We start from the raw sequence: 17,761 nt of genomic DNA, 5'->3' as shown, positions 1-17,761 counted from the left end.
CTATGTGTCCTACTATAGTACCTTAACTTAATAACGATCATACAGCATCCGAAGTATTCAGATATTCAGAAAGCAACACTTGGGTCGAATTGGACTGCAGCTCTTCAATACAAGATGCCGATAAGAAAATCAATGGAATATTCACATAAATCAGGACAAAGAAATTGAAGTTATTATATCCATGTATATGACCAACATGAAGGGCGGGCCTGGTGCAAGCGGTAGAGTCTTACCGCCTGTGACCGGAAGGTCCCGGGTTCGAGTCGCAGTCTCCTCGCATTGCACAGGCGAGGGTAAGGCTTGCCACTGACACCCTTCTCCAGAGCCGCACAGAGCGGGAGCTCTCTGCACTAGGTACGCCCTTTATATGACCAGCATCCGAACCGGGAAAGAAATGCGGTTAATAAGAGCTTTATTAATCTCTGTCTAAAGGAACATCTCAATCGTTCTTGCCTGTGCTAGTCTCCTACACCTGTTTCTCATCACGATGCAGGAACTAAAGTTTAAGAGATGTCACATTAAATGTCATATGGAGTGTCGCATGGGGTGTTCGAATACTAATAAAAAAACAAATTACAGAAGTCCTCAGTAATCCACGAGACGAATTTATTAAGCCTAATCAATCCGTCATTAGCATATGTTTACTGTAGCACAACATTGTCAAATCATGGACTAATTAGACTTAATAAATTCGTCTCAATCTGCGTATTTAGTTTCGTAAATAGTCTATATTTAATACTCCATGCATATGTCCAAATATCCGATGTGACAACGACTAAAATTTAGGAGGTGGAACTAAACACCCCCTAAACTGAACACACAAAGACATATGTACATGCCTAGGCCCTCCACTAACCCAACTCAGCGAGCTCCTAGTAGCTCAACTATCAATCAGATAAGAAAATAATGGTGGTAAGCAATCCTCTGGCACTAAATTGAAGCAACTGCTGAATTAGAACCTTCAGAAGCCCAGATCATGATTAGTTCCAGCCGACCACAAGCTGCAAGACAGATAAAAACAGCGTTAAATTTCAATCAACAACCTTCAGAAGTTCAGATCATGGTTGGTGGAGCATCAAACCTTGTATCCGTTGCGTTGGTTATGTTTATTCATCAATGCCGTTCATTTTTTGAAAAAAAACTATGATAAGATAAATTGGGATTTTTCTTATATCCTGCCTAAGGCAAAGAGGATTTCATAATCACTGGTGCTTGACCCTTTTAGGGCCATAGATATAGTCGGCAACTCTCCTGCGTGATTTTTTTTAAAAAAAATCTCAACTACACCAGAAGTTGCCATGGCCTATTGTATCGTTTTATGCTGACATTCTGAATGGTCCACGGGAGTTTGACCGCACAACATGTGAGCGATGGTCAGCAAGACGAGTGTCGCTCTTTCAGTTCGTTATGGTTGTTGGGAGCATCAAACCTTGTATCCGTTGTGTCTAATGTTTGCCTGAATTGAAATTGAAACGTTTCATCTACCTGAAGTTGTCACGGCCTACTTGTGTAGGAGTAGTTGTGTTTTCAATACTGGTGCCGTTTAGGAGTATTTCCTCAATGCTTGATCTACTTTCATCCGTTGGATGCACTTTTGGATCCATCAATGCCATTCATTCTTGGTGATGAACATCTTATCTTCTCTACCGATTGGTTCCTCCTGATCTAAAAACACACACCAGCCGTACAAATTTGCTGACTTGCATTTGAATTCATCAGGGTTTCCAAGATGTGTTTAAACTTTCCTAGGAAGCCTGTTCGGAGTGTTCACCAATGAACAGGAGTACAAATCTTTTGGTTTGCTGGCCGTGCCAGGTTTGGCCCATCTGTTTTATCAGCACAAGCAGACTGCTTACACCCCAATCTGTGATGGTCTACAGTTTCAGTCCAGGACCAGAGTAGGGCTGTTATAATTAACTTCATCAGTTATCTTTGTGTCCTATATAGTACCTTCATAATGATCATAAAGCACCAGAAATATTCAGATATTCAGAAATCAACAATTGGGTCAAATTGGACTACAGCTGTTCAGTATCACTGAAATGTTGGAAATCGGGCATGGCAAAATGAGTTATACGAGATACTGATAAGAAAATCAATGGAATATTCATATGAATCAGGACAAAGAAATTGAAGTTATTGTATCCATGTATATGACCAGCATCCGAACCGGGAAAGAAATGTGGTTAATAAGAGCTTTATTAATCTGTCTAAAGGAACATCTCAACGTTCTTGCCAGTGTGCTGGTCTCCTACACTCGTTTCTCATCACTAAACTGAGCACACGAGACATATGTACATGCCTAGGCCCTCCACTAACCCAACTCAGCGAGCTCCTAGTAGCTCAACTATCAATCAGATAAGAAAATAATGGTGGTAAGCAATCCTCTGGCACTAAATTGAAGCAACTGCTGAATTAGAACCTTCAGAAGTTCAGATCATGATTAGTTCCAGCCGAACCACAAGCTGCAAGACAGATAAAAACGGCATTAAATTTCAATCAACAATCTTGTACCAAAGGAGAGTCTATTAACAGGGGAATCCTCGCCGCTGTTCCTTACCTCTAAAAGGCTATCTATCAGCTACATGCTTGCGAAGGCCATGTAAGAGTGAATGTTCTCTTGTCGCCATTATCGTGTTGCTCGGGCTTCTTCTCATTTGCAACCGTGGGTAGAACAGATTCAAAGGCCTGGACAAGCATCTCAACTTTTCTCTTCTGAGCACGAGCCAGTTTCTTTACTTCCTTCCGCAGAGCGTAGTCAACCATCCACTCCTCAGCGGCCCTCCGATCATCCACCGCCTGATGTTTGAGATCAACTTTCTCCGCCTCTGGACCGGCTGCAGGAAGGAAGTTTGGAGGCTTGGGTTTGAAAGGACGAATTTGCTTGACACCCTGTTCGGATGTTCTCCTCCTCCTGGCAATGCTGGACCTGTTCTTCTTCTGAGAGGATGCTGCATAGACACAAGCAGAGCTAACATCTTCAAAGCTTATCCCACTGAGCGAGCTGGAAATGCTATCGACTGATGATTCCTTTGGAGCATCGCCGACGCCACCTGCAAAATCGCCATGTCGTTGTCGTCCATCAGGCATGAACAATTGCTTCTCGATTCCAACATGTGCACGAGCGGTAGGAATAGAGGAAGCATTGCAAGGAACTTCACCTTCAGGAATGTTTCCTCCATGATTAGCATCCAGCAGCTTCTCGGAGATGTCAGACTTGCAGCCACCGAAGTCCCCGCCTTCATGATCCACCATGACCACCAAGGTCTCGTTCTCTTCACGGGCGCGATGCTCTGTTGTCCCCAACAGCTCTACCGAACCAACCGAGATCACGTCGCTGGACGCGCATGAACCGTCATCCACGGAAGCAGCACCCAAACCCTCCGGCGCGTCCTCCGCAGAGATGTCGCTGCGGCTCACGTCCGAGGTCACCGTCGGCGCGGTGGACCCGGCGCGTATCTCGACGAAATAGCCGCGGCCTCCGGCGGTGCTGGGCTTGCGGAAAGGCGAGGCGCCCTTGAGCTTCATGCTCTGCTGCGTCCTGATGAGCCGCCTCCGCTCCGCCACGAAAGTGCCCAGGGCCGGCGCGTGGGCGTGGCCCTTGAAGGAGCAGTACGCGTACGGGCACGCGTGCGCCGGCCCGTTGGCCCCGGGCCCCTTCATGGCGGAGGAGCACGTGGCCCTGCCCGCGCGCGGCGCCGCCGTCGCCGCCGCAGCCGTCAGCGCCACCTTCGCCCTCCCCTGCTGTGGCTGCGGCTGCGGCGCGGCGGGGGCCCCGGAGGCGCCGACCTTGGCGCCGGAGCAGCTCGTCGCCCTCATGTAGTTGGGGAGAGGCGCCGGGGCCATGCCGCCACCGCCACCCCTGCTTCCCGGGCCAGGGCCACCGCCCCCAGCCGGCACGGCGTCGGGGTCCTTGGGCTTCTTGCGCGCCGGCTTCCTCTGCACCATGGCGTGGGGGCGTACGGCGGAGGTTTCTTGGAGCGGTCCGCTTGCTTATCCGAGGGGCGAGGGGCGAGGGAAGGGAAGAGACGAAGAGGTGGCGGGGGGAGCAGGGGAAGCTTTGGCTGCTGGACGGTGGGCGGGCAAGGGTGGGGGCGAAGGCGAACAAGGAAGGTCAGGTGGTGATCGTTGCAAGATTCGGGGTGGGGTTGTTGCTGGGCTTGCTGCTTCTCCTTTGGATTCGGAGGGCGGCGGCGGCGGCGAGGTGCGGGCGGGTGGATCGGCTCGACGTTTTTGGAATCGTCGAAGAGGGGCGATCGGACTCGGAGGGGGCTGGATTTTGAATGCGTTCGCCGTATCTTCTGTGGCCGAGCACCCTGTGCACCAACTCTTGTGGCCTCCCTTCGTTCTACTCCTCACAGAGCACTGCTCGTCTTATATAGGAGGAGTACAGTAGCTGTTTTCTGGGAAGGTAATTAAGACTGCGTTTTCTGGGAAGGTAAAATTTAACGTTGAGTTTAGTTACTTTATACAGTAGTTTACTCCGTATTAATGATGTATGGATTTACTATCCTTAAGCCACGTAGTAGGAGTCAATAAATCAAAGGATTTTCAAGCCTGTATTACATGGTGTTCCATGTTTTGAAACAAAAAGGCATTACACCGTTAAACACATTAGTAGTAATACTTGAATTATTTCAGTACAAGGATTGCCACTTGTTTGATGGTTTTTTTTTGCTACGAATAAGACAAGAGAGCTGTTAATTATATTGAAAAGAAGGATAAACCCAGAACACAGTACAACGGCATAAAAGGATCAACAACAGAAAACAACAACAACAACGAAAGCAATAGCAAAAAAAAAAAAACCAACAACCACACCCGGTTGCACCGAGACACGTGCCACACAACGCCACCACACAACTGAAGAACACCTCTCTAACACTAACAAACAAACCGGAATAACAGTGCACAACCACAGCTACAACCTCTCTAGAAGCTCCACACCACTGCTCACCAAAGCCATATTGCACCACCATCACCAAAAAGACAAGGCCAAACAAGTCAACATGCCATTTGTCACTATCCCGCACCGAGCTAGTCACTGCTTGCGCCATTGTTATCGACGATGACCCACACCGAGCTAGCCACCGCCAAGCAGGGCTAGCCGCTGCAGTCTGTTGTAAGCCACGTAGCCCAAGTGCCATCGTTGCCACTTCCGCCATTTGTCGATGTTGTTCTACACCGGGCTTACCACACTGCCAGGCAGGGTTAGCCACTGTAATCAATGCCATTGTGCATCTACCAAATCTTTAGCGTTACCGTATCTTTTGGCCACGGTTTAGATTAACGCCCATGGTTTGGTTGGGATATCTCACTTCACATGTTTTTTTTTTGTTTTTGTTGTTGCCAAATCGTTAGTGTATTCTTGGGGTACGGTTTGAATTGACACATCCACGCTTTGGTCACTGAGAAAAAGCTACATTCGAATGTCTTTTGTTACCGTATCTTTTTGTTGTGATTTGGATTGATGCAGGCATGTTTAGGTCGTCCAAGAAAACCTGCTTTTATGTGTGTGTGTTTTGTCAAATCATTCGTGACATGCTTTATCTTAAAAAAAACTGTGACCATACCGGTGCTAAAAAATTCCTCTAGTTCTCGCTGAGTCGTGGATTAGCAGGGCAAGTGCATAAGCACAAGAATCTCAAAATGAAGTGGTGTAGCTTGTTCAATACCCCGAAACAAAACCCGTTCGTAATTAGCCTAACATTTCTAGCCGGACAGTCGGTCTCTGTTGTACCACACCCTTGGCGTTTGCTAACGCTAAAACCATGTCACTTTGTTTATACAGTAAGCTCATGCTTATTTTTGTTTTGGATTTGGATTTCAAGCCTTCAATAAAAACCGGTCATCCAAAGAGGATGGGATGAACCAACCGGTCACACTGCCCACAGAGCAGAGACATCCACGGGCCACGGCATAAGCATCCGTCCATAAATGAACGAGTTCTTTTTGGTGTTGGGAAGTCACGCAGCACACGTGAGGACGGAGCGCCCGCCGGCTCCAGACTCCGAGGCCGTTTGCTTCCAAATCCAAATTTTAAAACCACGCCGGAACAGAGGGATCCACGCTCGCCTCCCTGTTGCTGGTGTTGGAACCTCCCTAGAGAATCTGCAGGTATAAACTCATTCACAGCGGTAAACTTCGAAACTAGGAATTTCGGATTAATTTTATAGAAATTTTACATAAATTAATTTAACTTTATTAGAAAAAACACAAAAATCAAAAAAAAATTCTCACGCTCCAAACAGAGCCCAGTATGGTAAGGTTCATAGTTGGATGGTGTTTGTAGAACGCAGAGGGACGGATCCAAGCTATTTTGGTGATGTCACTTGACAACAATTATCCTCTAAAACCCAAAGCTAAAGTATTGTTGGTCTAACACAAAACAAGAGCAATAAGAATGTTTTTAACACTAGCGACATCAAAGTTTCTTTGTTCTGAATCCGTCCCTGAGAATATAATGCAGATAACACGAGAAAAGCGATAAGGATGCCAAGGTATCGTATCCTAACTCCCCCTCCATCCATGGACTATAAGCCTTAGCCCCCGGACATGAAGAAGAAACAAAAATCTAAAAATCAACGACGCAACAGATGGTTGGTCAACTCGGGTTGAGTCAAACAATGCAAGCTGGTGGAAGTAAAAAGGAAAGAAATTAACATATGGAGTGGTCAAACACAGTATAACAAAACCCATTATTACTTCATTAGTTGGTGGAGAATGCGAATTGTTCAAATACACTATTTTTTCTCTCGATCGGGTCGTAGCCTGTTTTTCATTAAGAGGACATGAAAGATTTAAAGTTACACGACGTTGACAAGATATGGCTGTTTCAAACCCACCGGCAAGACACTAGCGTTCAGGACCAACCAAGAATGTCGACCAGCTAGAGCTAGACCCTAGCAACTACAACACATACAAATGACTATACGGTAGTATAATCTACGACCGTGGGTACAACAAGACAAAACGTTGGGAATGCTTAGCCTACTCGACGTCTGTCGCCGAACCACGACGGCGGCGGCGCCTCACGTGAAAGAGTACGCGCATGGCTTCCGCTTACCAGGGGAAAGAGGCCATTGGTTCACATACACTATTCATCCATCTATATATTAAATGTAGTCTCTTATTAATAATTCTATTAGTTAGCTAACTATCAGCATTAGTAGACCCAAATATATATTATCTCTATCTTTGAATAAATCATTTTTTTATATTTGACAAATAAAAATATTCAAATATGGATGATACCAAATGAGTACATTATGAAAACATATGTTATGGTGTATCTAATGATATTAATTTGATATTATAATTTTGGATTTTTTGGGGTATAAATCTAGTTAAATTTAAAAATATTTAATTTAAAATAATTCAAGGACAGATGCAGTAAAAACTAGACTATAGGAGAAGACTCTCCCTATGTTATTGAAATCAGGAGGTGCCAGGCTTTGAATCCAAGTCAGACGAGAGAGCCCCAGAGCTCATTGCTCTAACCAAAGGCGAAGGTAAGTTATGTTTAGATGCACCACCCAAAAAATACAAAAACAGTGAATTTGACTAAAATTTCACATTATATGTATCCCCTATTAAACTTGTCTATGCACCCACAAGACATCACCCTATAATTTTCTCTACCTTCGCCACCGTCTCTAACCGGTCACTGTGCGAGAAGCTTGGCAAGGACAGAGTCATTTAGGTGGCCTCTTATAGTCTTATTATCTCTTGGGAGATGACTAGGTAACAATTGCATCATACGCACCGATGCGCCGACCTTGCCGTCCTACACGAAACAGAAGGGCCAGGTGAAAAGAAATTCAGCCGAGTACGTAGCATGTTCCATTCCATTGGTTAGGGTAAATGGCAGGTTGGAGACAAGAACAATGAACAAATGCAAGCGGGGGATAATACAGTACATCTGCTTCAGGATTGGCCATATGGACAGTGGACACGACGACACGAGCGCAGAGTACGTGCGTGGTGTTCATCCCAGTGCCCTCTTATCTATTCAGTTGGTCGCCGGCAAAGCAACAGATCGAGAACGAAAAGCGAGTGTCGCTGTGTACTTTACAATTAGTACCAAGTCAAACCATGGTGAATCTAATTATGTTATATAAAATATTAATATTATAATACCAAATAAATAATATTGGCCCCGTTCGGCTCGCTGAAACTTGGTTGAAAACCACTATTCTAGCTGAATTGTTGTGAGAGAAAAACACTGTTCCAGCTGAAAAAACAAACCGAACAAGCCGGTTTCTTGGTAAACCGAACGGAGCCATTATAGTAGTATTAGATTCGACATAGAATATATAACTCGTATAGTATACCTATTTTGTGTCATACTGATAGTTTTTTTTTTAAAAAAAACTTAGTGAAATCTTAGATAGTTTGACTAAGTCTAGAAACAAAATCACATTCTTTTCAGATAGAAGTAGTGTACGCATACAAGTACATTATTCAATAAAACTTACATTCTAGGATTCACTTAAACACTCTCGATCACTTTCTCGCGGTCTCGCCCAATCATTAGCTGCCATGGTTCTAGAAAAATGGATAAAGATATTCATGCTCATTTTCACACATAACACATGTCTTAGTTTATTCTAAAACATAAAGTTTTTTTAGGATCAAGGTAGTACCTCCATCCAACAAACAATACAACTCTATATTTAGCCTAAGTCAAAATATTTTAGGCTTAGTTAATTTTATATACAAATAGTATTGATATTTATAAACCTTATTCGCAATTTCACATCGAATCTAATAATACAAAATATCTATTATGATTTCATATAAATTTGATTGATTATATTAAACGTAACATGTTTTTGGCCTAACGCTGTACTTCAGCTGCGTTCTTCTAGCACGTACTATACGTGTGCATCGCATGTCGTCACACCGACACCGTACGTACCGCGCGATCTACGTAGGTACGGCAACTCTCCCTCCCTGTACCATACCGTGCGACGCGCTTGCGAAATCTGTAGCTGCTTCGTCACCGTACGTGTCGGTGGAACGTACGTACTGTACAGCCACCCATTGAATTGAATGGAAGCTAAGGAGTGCGGGCTGCCGGTTCTCTGAGTTGATAGATGAAAGAGGTGGCGCTCCGGCCCAATGAAAATTACATGGCCCAACCAAAACAAACAGACACCGCCAATAAGGCCCAACATGTTCTGGGCCATCCCAATAGGCAGGCTCGGCCTAAATTGTACAACTCATCTCCTCTATTTTCTTTACATCAAATCGCCTCGGATTTTGTGAAGAATCAAACTCCACTTGTGGACTTGCCCGCCCCGGATGGTTCTCAACTCCTCAAATTAAATTACTGCATGTGGATCTTAAGGAGTCCATTTTAGCATGCACCCCAGTGGGCAGGAGTAACTAGAACTCCATTGTGCACATAGGCAGACTGGACAGGCAGGAGTTAGTGAAGATAAGTTTTCCATCAGAAGGCAATTTGTTGCCTTCCCAGGGAAAATACTTTTTGTTGCTTACTTTTCCCTGGATGATTGATAAGCAAGTCAATTTTGTTGCTTAATAACAACAATAATACTCTTTGTATAAAAAAGTTCTGATCTTCGGCCCGAAGCAACCTAATTAAGCTAGCTGCTGATCTCAGGCAGAGATATAACACAACTGATGACTGAAGAAAGGCATAAATAATTACTGATAACACAAGTCGTTCTTGGAGAAGAAGAAGAAGCAAAAGATTCGACAATATATATGCTGACAGCTCTTTGTCGTCCATATATACAGACATTGTATGGCGAAGTTAACATAACTAGCTAGCTACTCCAGAAAGCAACAAAGATGTCGTCGTCTCCGCCTGTTAAGCTCATCGGCCATTTCGCCAGCCCGTTCGTGCACCGCGCTGCGGCCGCCCTGCGCCTCAAGGGAGTGCCCTACGAGTTCATCCAAGAAGACATGGAGAACAAGAGCGAGCTGCTGCTGCGGCACAACCCCGTCCACAAGAAGGTGCCCGTGCTCCTGCACGGCGACCGCGCCGTCTGCGAGTCCCTCGTCATCGTGGAGTACGTCGACGAGACCTTCGACGGGCCGCGCCTCCTCCCCAGCGACCCCGCCGGCCGCGCCGCCGCTCGGTTCTGGGCACATTTCATGGATACCAAGGTACTTGTTGATTCATAGTTATTACCTATTACAATCCCGCACACAAACATGTACATGCGTTTTCTGATCTGACAAAAGAGTTTTTTTTTTTTACTGAACTTGAGCAGTGCCGGACGCCACTAGTTCTGTCGTTCTTGACGGAGGGCGAGCAGCAGGAGGGGTTCCTGAAGGAGACGAAGGAGAACGTGGCCCTCCTGGAGGCGCAGCTTGACGGCAAGAGGTTCTTTGGAGGCGACTTGGTCGGCTACCTAGACATAGCACTCAGTGGAATGTCTCATTGGATGGCTGCGTTCGAGGAGATGACCGGCGTGACCTTGCTGGGCGGAGACGACTTCCCTGCTCTGCGTCGCTGGGCGAAGGAGTACACGTCCAACGAAGCTGTGAAGCAGTGCCTACCGAGCATAGAGCATCTCAAAGGCCACTTCTCTGCAACTGCAAAGAAAAACAAGGTCAAAGCAGTGGCCACGGCGATGCAGCAGCAGCAGTAATCCGGCGATGGCGTTCGTGTGGGGTCTGGGGATTGCTGTGTCATTGACTTACTGTGTGAGAACATGTAAACTCCAGCCACGTCATTAGGGTCATGATGTTGTTTAAATTAAATAAAATATAATGGTAGGGTACTGCCACGTAAGCAGGGCCATGATGTTGTTTTAAAAACCACGTCAGTACAAGGTTTTGTCTAATTTTAATCTCCATGTCAGTAACCTGGAATGTGTTAATTTTAAAAACCACGTCAGGAATAAGTTTTTTATTTGATTTTTTAGTGTCTTAAATATCTGTTTTAAATTAACATAATCTTATACTCACAAGTATGTGATGCAGTGGTAAGGAGTTGTTATTGCTGAGTAATAGGTCGCAGGTTTGAGCCCTGAGAAGGACTCCTTAATGATGATTTACAGTAACCTTTGGTCAGAGGCGGACGACTTGCCCGTCTCTGAATTTAAATCAACACTTCTGGAAAATAAAAGCACCTTTGAAGGTCAATATTTTTTTATGGTATCTACGTAGAGGAGTAGTACTTACAAAAAAATAGTTTAATGAAAAGTAACTCGCAAGGTAAAAAACCATGTTGATTTTATCACAAAGAAGAGATAATTAGACACTTGTTCCTTTTGATTGCCGATTCGCCGAGGCAATTTAGTCAATAATTCAAGTGTTCTTAGGTGTTAGGTGTAGCTAAACCTTGTAACGTGTCAAATATGTTTGGCAATTGGATAGAAGGGATTAGTAAAGATTTCAATCCTTTAGTTCTACTAGGAGCTGTCACCACCTGTCTGGTCGATTTGGTTATGTAGAAATGATATAATTTTTGAAAATAAAAAAATATTCATCTTCTTTGTATCTTCTTCATTATTCATTGGTTCCGTACGTGGGCTATCCTTTAGAAGCCTGATAAACAGGATTTGGTTGCGGTGGCTTCGCAACCCTTGGCACATGTGACCAAGGTTTTTTTCTCCTAGGCACACGGATGACGTTTTAGTCTTCGGATCGACAGTCACTAGAGTATGCGTGGTTCCCTCTTATGATGCTTTTGTGCTTCTTGTCAGGTAGAAGTCAGAAGAATTAATTTTTAAGACTTTGTATCAACTCGATGTAATGTGCTTGAAAATGTAATAAAATTTTTCTTTATTAAAAAAACTCAAATCCATATTCCTGAGCCATGTGCAGTATGACATCCTAGCAGCAGGATGGGTAGACAATAGATATTATCTAACATTTGTTAATTGATTAACTAACTAACTAACTCAAAGACAGTTCATGTACTTTGAGCTGTGGAGATAAATAAAGAATTGTGAACCGAAACTACACTGGCCTCTGCGTCTTCTTCAGAACACTCAAAATCATTATTTTGAGGACACGCTCATACCTGCGACACAAGAACTTGGAATGATATTATTAGGACTAAGATGTACAGTCCTTTAGTGACATTAAGCTTCATGCAAGTTGGGTCTTGTACTGTTCAGTACGGAACATGGCATGAAATACAACATGAATGATGTTTTAGAAATCACACTAAGGTCCTCTAGACATCTAGCCAAACAACATTGAACAATCTACAGCTCTAGAACAGATACACATAACTGTACAGTCTGCAGTTCTAGAGAACAGCTACCCAAACAATACTTTGACCCCTTGCGTTGTCTGACTCTGAAAATTAATAACTGGGAAATCATCTATAGAAGAATCAACCCAAATGTTTGACTGAATCAACCTAAGACGTATGATTTTGCCTTGGGACGTAATCCTTTTTTTTGTGAAAAAGAAAGTCTGAATTCAGTCGTTCTTGGAGAAGAAGCACAAACTGATGACTGAAGGAGACATCTGAGTTCAGTCGTTCTTGGAGAAGAAGCACAAAAGATTCGACAATATATGCTGACAACTCTTCGTCATCCATATATATATACAACTAATGACTGAACTAATGACTGAGAAGAAAGGCATACACACTCACTGACAACACAAGTCATTCTTGGAGGAGAAGCAAAAGATTCGACAATATATGCTGAGATCTCTTATTTGTCGTCCATATATAGAGACATTGTATGGCCAAGCTAAAACATAAGTACATAACTAGCTAGAACTAGAAAGCAAAGCAAAGATGTCGTCGTCTCCACCTGTTAAGCTCATCGGCCATTTCGCCAGCCCGTTCGTGCACCGCGCTGCAGCCGCCCTGCGCCTCAAGGGCGTGCCCTACGAGTTCATCCAAGAAGACCTGGAGAACAAGAGCGAGCTAATGTTGGCGAACAACCCCATCCACAAGAAGGTGCCCGTGCTCCTGCACGGCGACCGCGCCGTCTGCGAGTCCCTCGTCATCGTGGAGTACGTCGACGAGGCCTTCGACGGGCCGCCGCTGCTGCCGGCCGACCCCTACGACCGCGCCATGGCACGCTTCTGGGCACATTTCATGGATACCAAGGTACTTGTTGGCTTGTTGCTTCATCCTCCTGCAAGGCTGCAACATATGCATGCGTTTTCTGATCTGACAGAAGACTTTTTTTTTACTGAACTTGAGCAGTGCCGGACGCCACTAGTTCTGTCGTTCTTGACGGAGGGCGAGCAGCAGGAGGGGTTCCTCAAGGAGACGAAGGAGAACCTGGCCCTCCTGGAGGCGCAGCTTGACGGCAAGAGATTCTTTGGAGGCGACTCGGTCGGCTACCTGGACATAGCACTCAGTGGAATGTCTCATTGGATGGCTGTGTTCGAGGAGATGACCGGCGTGAGCTTGCTGGCAGACGACGACTTTCCTGCTCTGCGTTGCTGGGCGAAGGAGTACACTTCCAACGAAGCTGTGATGCAGTGCCTACCGAGCATAGAGCATCTCAAAGGCCACTTCTCTGCAACTGCAAAGAAAGACAAGGTCAAAGCAGTGGCCGCGGCGATGCAGCAGCAGCAGTAATCCGGCGATGGCGTTCGTGTGGGGTCTGGGGATTGTTGTGTCATTGACTTACTGTGTGAGAACATGTAAACTCCTGCCACGTCATTAGGGTCATGATGTTGTTTAAATTAAATAAGATATAATGGTAGTGTACTGCCACGTAAGGAGGGCCATGATGTTGTTTTAAAATCCACGTCAGTACAAGGTTTTGTCTCATTTTAACCTCCACGTCAGTAACCTGAAATGTGTTAATTTTAAAAACCACGTCAGTAATAAGTTTTTTATTTGAAAATTTTTAGTGTCTCAAATATTTGCTTTAAATTAACGTATTCTTATATACATACTCACAAGTAAGTATGCGATGCAGTGGTAAGGAGTTGCTATTGCAGAGTAATAGGTCGCAGGTTTGAGACCTAAGAAGGACTCCTTAATGATGATTTACGGTAACCTTTGGTCAGAGGTGGACGACTTGCCCGTCTCAGAATTTAAACCAACACTTCTGGCAAATAAAAGCACCTTTGAAGGTCAATATTTTTTTATGGTATCTACGTAGAGGAGTAGTACTTACAAAAAATAATTCAATGAAAAGTAACTCGCAAGGTAAAAAAACATGTTGATTTTATCACAAAGAAGAGATAATTAGACACTTGTTTCTTTTGATTGCCGATTCGCCTGGACAATTTAGTCAATAATTCAAGTGTTCTTAGGTGTTAGGTGTAGCTAAACCTTGTAACGTGTCAAATATGTTTGGCAATTGGATAGAAGGGATTAGTAAAGATTTGAATCACTTAGTTCTAATAGGAGCTGTCACCACCTGTTTGGTCGATTTGGTTATATAGAAATGATATGATTTTTGAAAATAAAAAATATTCATCTTCTTTGTATCTTCTTCGTTATTCATTGGTTCCGTACGTGGGCTATCCTTTAGGAGCCTGGTAAATAGGATTTGGTTGTGGTGGCTTCGCAGCGCTCGGCACATGTGACCAAGGTTTTTTCTCCTAGTGTCGACAAAAGATGCTTGATAGTCCTCCGAGGAGTATCCCACGAAGGTAGATTTATCGGTGGAGGTGCGCGTGATAGGAACCGGATGGTGACAAAAGGCGCAGAGACAGCGATTTAGACAGGTTCGGGCCGTATAATCAACGTAATACCCTACGTCTTGTGTCTTTGGTTGTATTGTATTGAATATGAGATGTATGTAGATGTCGACTAGGGAGACTCCTGCCTCTTCTTATATACTCTGGAGGGGTAGGGTTACAAGGAAAGTATCCTATTTGGAACTATACAATATCTTACGGTGCACGTCGATCAATGCCGTGCATGCCTTGATCTTGTGGGCTGGGCCACCTCTGATGGTGCGGCCCATGTCTTGTCTTATAGATACCAGGAGTCATATCCCCCACAGCTAATCCCCGAGCGCCTTGTATCCTTTGAGCAACACTGTCTTGAACAAGTCCGAGCACTTTGACGTGAAGCCGATCAGTTTAACTGGTGATCCGAGCAGTTGAAGTCGAAACCGACTAGTTTAACTGGTGACCTAGGTGGTAAAAGTCAATGCCAACCAGTTTAATTGGTTAGGAGACCTCAGACTTAGCCAAGTAAGGCTTGCTAGAAGGATGTAAGGGGCTCAAGATAAAATTTGAAAATTCTTCCACTTAGGAGAAGTGTAGTCACTTAGACTCCGTCAATAAGAAGGGTAAATCAAGAAATAAGCACTACATTCATCGTCAGGTGAAGTGTAGCCACTTCGTCCCCAAGTCTGCTGGAAGATGAAGAATGAATCTTGTAGCAGGTCAAAGAAAAGAATTCTGAAAGCTTACCGACATCATCTGACATGCACGTATCAAGACTCCAGACGTGCTGTCTAAGATCAGCACCCTGATTCGAACAGCATGGAGCAGCTTGATAGCACACCGATGAGACATAGCAAGATCCGACCACCAAGTGTTGTTGCATTGTTGGTAGTTACAACTGTAGTGTAGGCTTAGAAGCCGAAGTAGTCCATCTCCAAGAGGAGAATAGTCGTGTGGCCGTAGAGTGTGGTCGCCTGAAGGAAGACAACAAGAAACTGGTGCACGACCAGTCGCAACTCTAGGACCGCACAACCAAGATGAAGGAGGAACTAAAAAGTAAGTGTTCCAGACCACCTTGCTCACTCTGTTACCCGCCTTATCTTGTCGTGGCATGACATTTTAATGTCTTGTGTGGTTTGCAGTTTTAAAAGTCAATGCCAAGAAGCATCTGGAAGCCATGATGAAAGATCGTGATGGCTGGAAGGCACGATGCCTAGAGATCACTGAGGATCGGGACACATGGAAGAACCGATGCCAGGAGGTGGCAACTGGCATTTTGCCCGTCCTCGACCTTATCGACCCAGCGCTTACAGAAGAAGTGCCAAGGACACCGCAGCTTGGACTGGTCGAGAGATGCTGAAAGGCATGGGGATGGTTCCAAGAGTTCGTGAAGGAGGCGGGTGAGTACACAGGCGCACATGTGCTAAGCATGGTGCGTTCCCACTACCCCCTGATCAATCTCAAGCGCCTAGAGGCTGGGTACCCGAAGGAGGTAGATCCAGACAAGGCCGAGGAGCTTCGGATGACCCAGCTGGACCTATCTTCAAAGATAATTGGCGACATTAACCTATGTGGAGGTGGGACAGCAACTGTACAGGGTACGCCATCAACAAGTCAGCTAGAAAGGCCATCAATTGCGAGCCAACTGGCGAAACCTGCAGTCTCGACTAGCCAGGCATCGGTGGGGCCGTCCTCTTCAACTCGACCAGTACAAGAGTCCCCGAGACTCGAACAGGATGTTGGGGGCAGCGAGCAGTGGGTGCTGCATGCCCCGACCAGCCAATAGGATAGGCTAGAGCTGTAGAAGAAGGATGCAGTTGTGTTATTGTAAACTTGGGCCTCTTCAGGCAAGCTTGTAATAACGTAACTGTATATCATCATAAGCTTGTTTGTTTTGTATAAAACATATTTAAGCATGAAACCCATGTTGGTGTAACTAAGTGAGAACATGTTAGCGTTCTGTTTAGTTGTACCATTTTACTCGACACATCATCCTGAAAAGTTTGTACGGCCCTAATTTGTCATGTGGTCGGAGTGTGAGGTGCGTGACCTGTGCACACGTAGACGCGGACAAGTCAAACCAGGGGGGACCTGCCGATCACCCGTAGCGTAGAGAGCAGATCCCATGCACGCGTTGGGAGGAACCGGAGACAGGGCCTGCTCCGAAAACCCTAGAAGGAATGATGGTCGGCTTTGACTGGCTAAGTTAGAATAACCGTAAAATTCGAAGTGACACATCAGAGTGGTCGGAGAAATCATAATAGCTTTATTGAATTAAATCGAAAGTACAAGATGAGTACATATCTCAGTAGTTAAGCATAGAAGCGTCTAAGCTTGTCGATATGCCATGAATTTGGTATGTCTATACCGTCCAGGTGAGCTAACCTGTAAGACGTTGGTCGTGTGACTTCCTTGATCATGAAAGGGCCCCTCCCATAGGGTTGCGAGTTTATGGACACCAGCCTGATTCGTCTTCCACTTCAGGACCAGGTCCCCGACCATAAAGAACCGCTCTTTAACATTCTTGTTGTAGTACCTGCGCAAAACAGCAAGGTATTTGGCTGTACGTACGCAAGAATCGAGCCGCTTCTCTTCTGCACTATTCACTTCTAGCTCCCATACTTCATTGACCTTGCCTTCGTCGAAGTTCTCTACCCATGCTGATCTGAAAGCTATATCTACTGGGAGGACTGTCTCGGCACCGTAAACCATAAAGTATGGTGAGACGCCGGTGTTATGACTAGGCTAAGTTCTGAGGCCTCAGACCACGGCTGGTAACTCTTTGAGCCATCTTTCGGGAGCCTTGTCATTTTCTCTGTACATCCTCTTCTTCAATGCATCCAAAATCATGCCGTTTGCCCGCTCAACCTGTCCATTAGCTCTAGGGTGCGCCACCGAGACATATTTTACTACTATGCTCCTTTCATCGCAGAAGTCCCAAAAAGCGTTCCTGGTGAACTGAGTACCCAGATTAGTGATGATGCTGTTGGGTATGCCAAAACGGTGGATGACCTGGTCGAGAAACATGACAGCCTTTTCTGAGGATGCCTGTACCAAAGGCATGTATTCTATCCACTTAGAAAATTTGTCGATCAGCACAAAGACACATGTAAATTTTCCAGGAGCCGGTTTGAAGGGCCCGATCATATCCAGTCCCCAGCATGCGAAGGGTCAA

General features: G+C 45.1%; 3 protein-coding genes across 3 annotated transcripts; 2 read left to right on the top strand and 1 right to left on the bottom strand.

Moving 5' to 3' along the window:
* Window positions 1-2,183: 2,183 nt before the first annotated feature.
* Window positions 2,184-4,060, bottom strand: LOC136459910 (calmodulin binding protein PICBP-like). The gene is made up of 3 exons (XM_066459761.1): window positions 3,162-4,060; window positions 2,561-3,053; window positions 2,184-2,465 (listed from the first exon to the last, which is right to left on the bottom strand). Exons 1-2 carry the CDS (start codon window positions 3,946-3,948, stop codon window positions 2,578-2,580), a joined length of 1,263 nt encoding a protein of 420 aa, XP_066315858.1. The 5' UTR covers window positions 3,949-4,060; the 3' UTR covers window positions 2,184-2,465; window positions 2,561-2,577.
* A 5,659-nt stretch (window positions 4,061-9,719) lies between these two features.
* Window positions 9,720-10,706, top strand: LOC136459909 (probable glutathione S-transferase). Its single transcript, XM_066459760.1, has 2 exons — window positions 9,720-10,137; window positions 10,245-10,706. The coding sequence occupies exons 1-2, from the start codon at window positions 9,820-9,822 to the stop codon at window positions 10,623-10,625; spliced, it is 699 nt and encodes a 232-aa protein (XP_066315857.1). The 5' UTR covers window positions 9,720-9,819; the 3' UTR covers window positions 10,626-10,706.
* A 1,982-nt stretch (window positions 10,707-12,688) lies between these two features.
* LOC136459908 (probable glutathione S-transferase) lies at window positions 12,689-13,696 on the top strand. The gene is made up of 2 exons (XM_066459759.1): window positions 12,689-13,054; window positions 13,154-13,696. The coding sequence occupies exons 1-2, from the start codon at window positions 12,737-12,739 to the stop codon at window positions 13,532-13,534; spliced, it is 699 nt and encodes a 232-aa protein (XP_066315856.1). The 5' UTR covers window positions 12,689-12,736; the 3' UTR covers window positions 13,535-13,696.
* Window positions 13,697-17,761: the final 4,065 nt, after the last annotated feature.

This window comes from Miscanthus floridulus, chromosome 6 (genome assembly GCF_019320115.1).
Source record: "Miscanthus floridulus cultivar M001 chromosome 6, ASM1932011v1, whole genome shotgun sequence".
NCBI lineage: Eukaryota > Viridiplantae > Streptophyta > Magnoliopsida > Poales > Poaceae > Miscanthus > Miscanthus floridulus.
The sequence above is the reverse complement of the archived record's forward strand: the minus strand, read 5'-3'. Positions and strand labels throughout refer to the sequence as shown.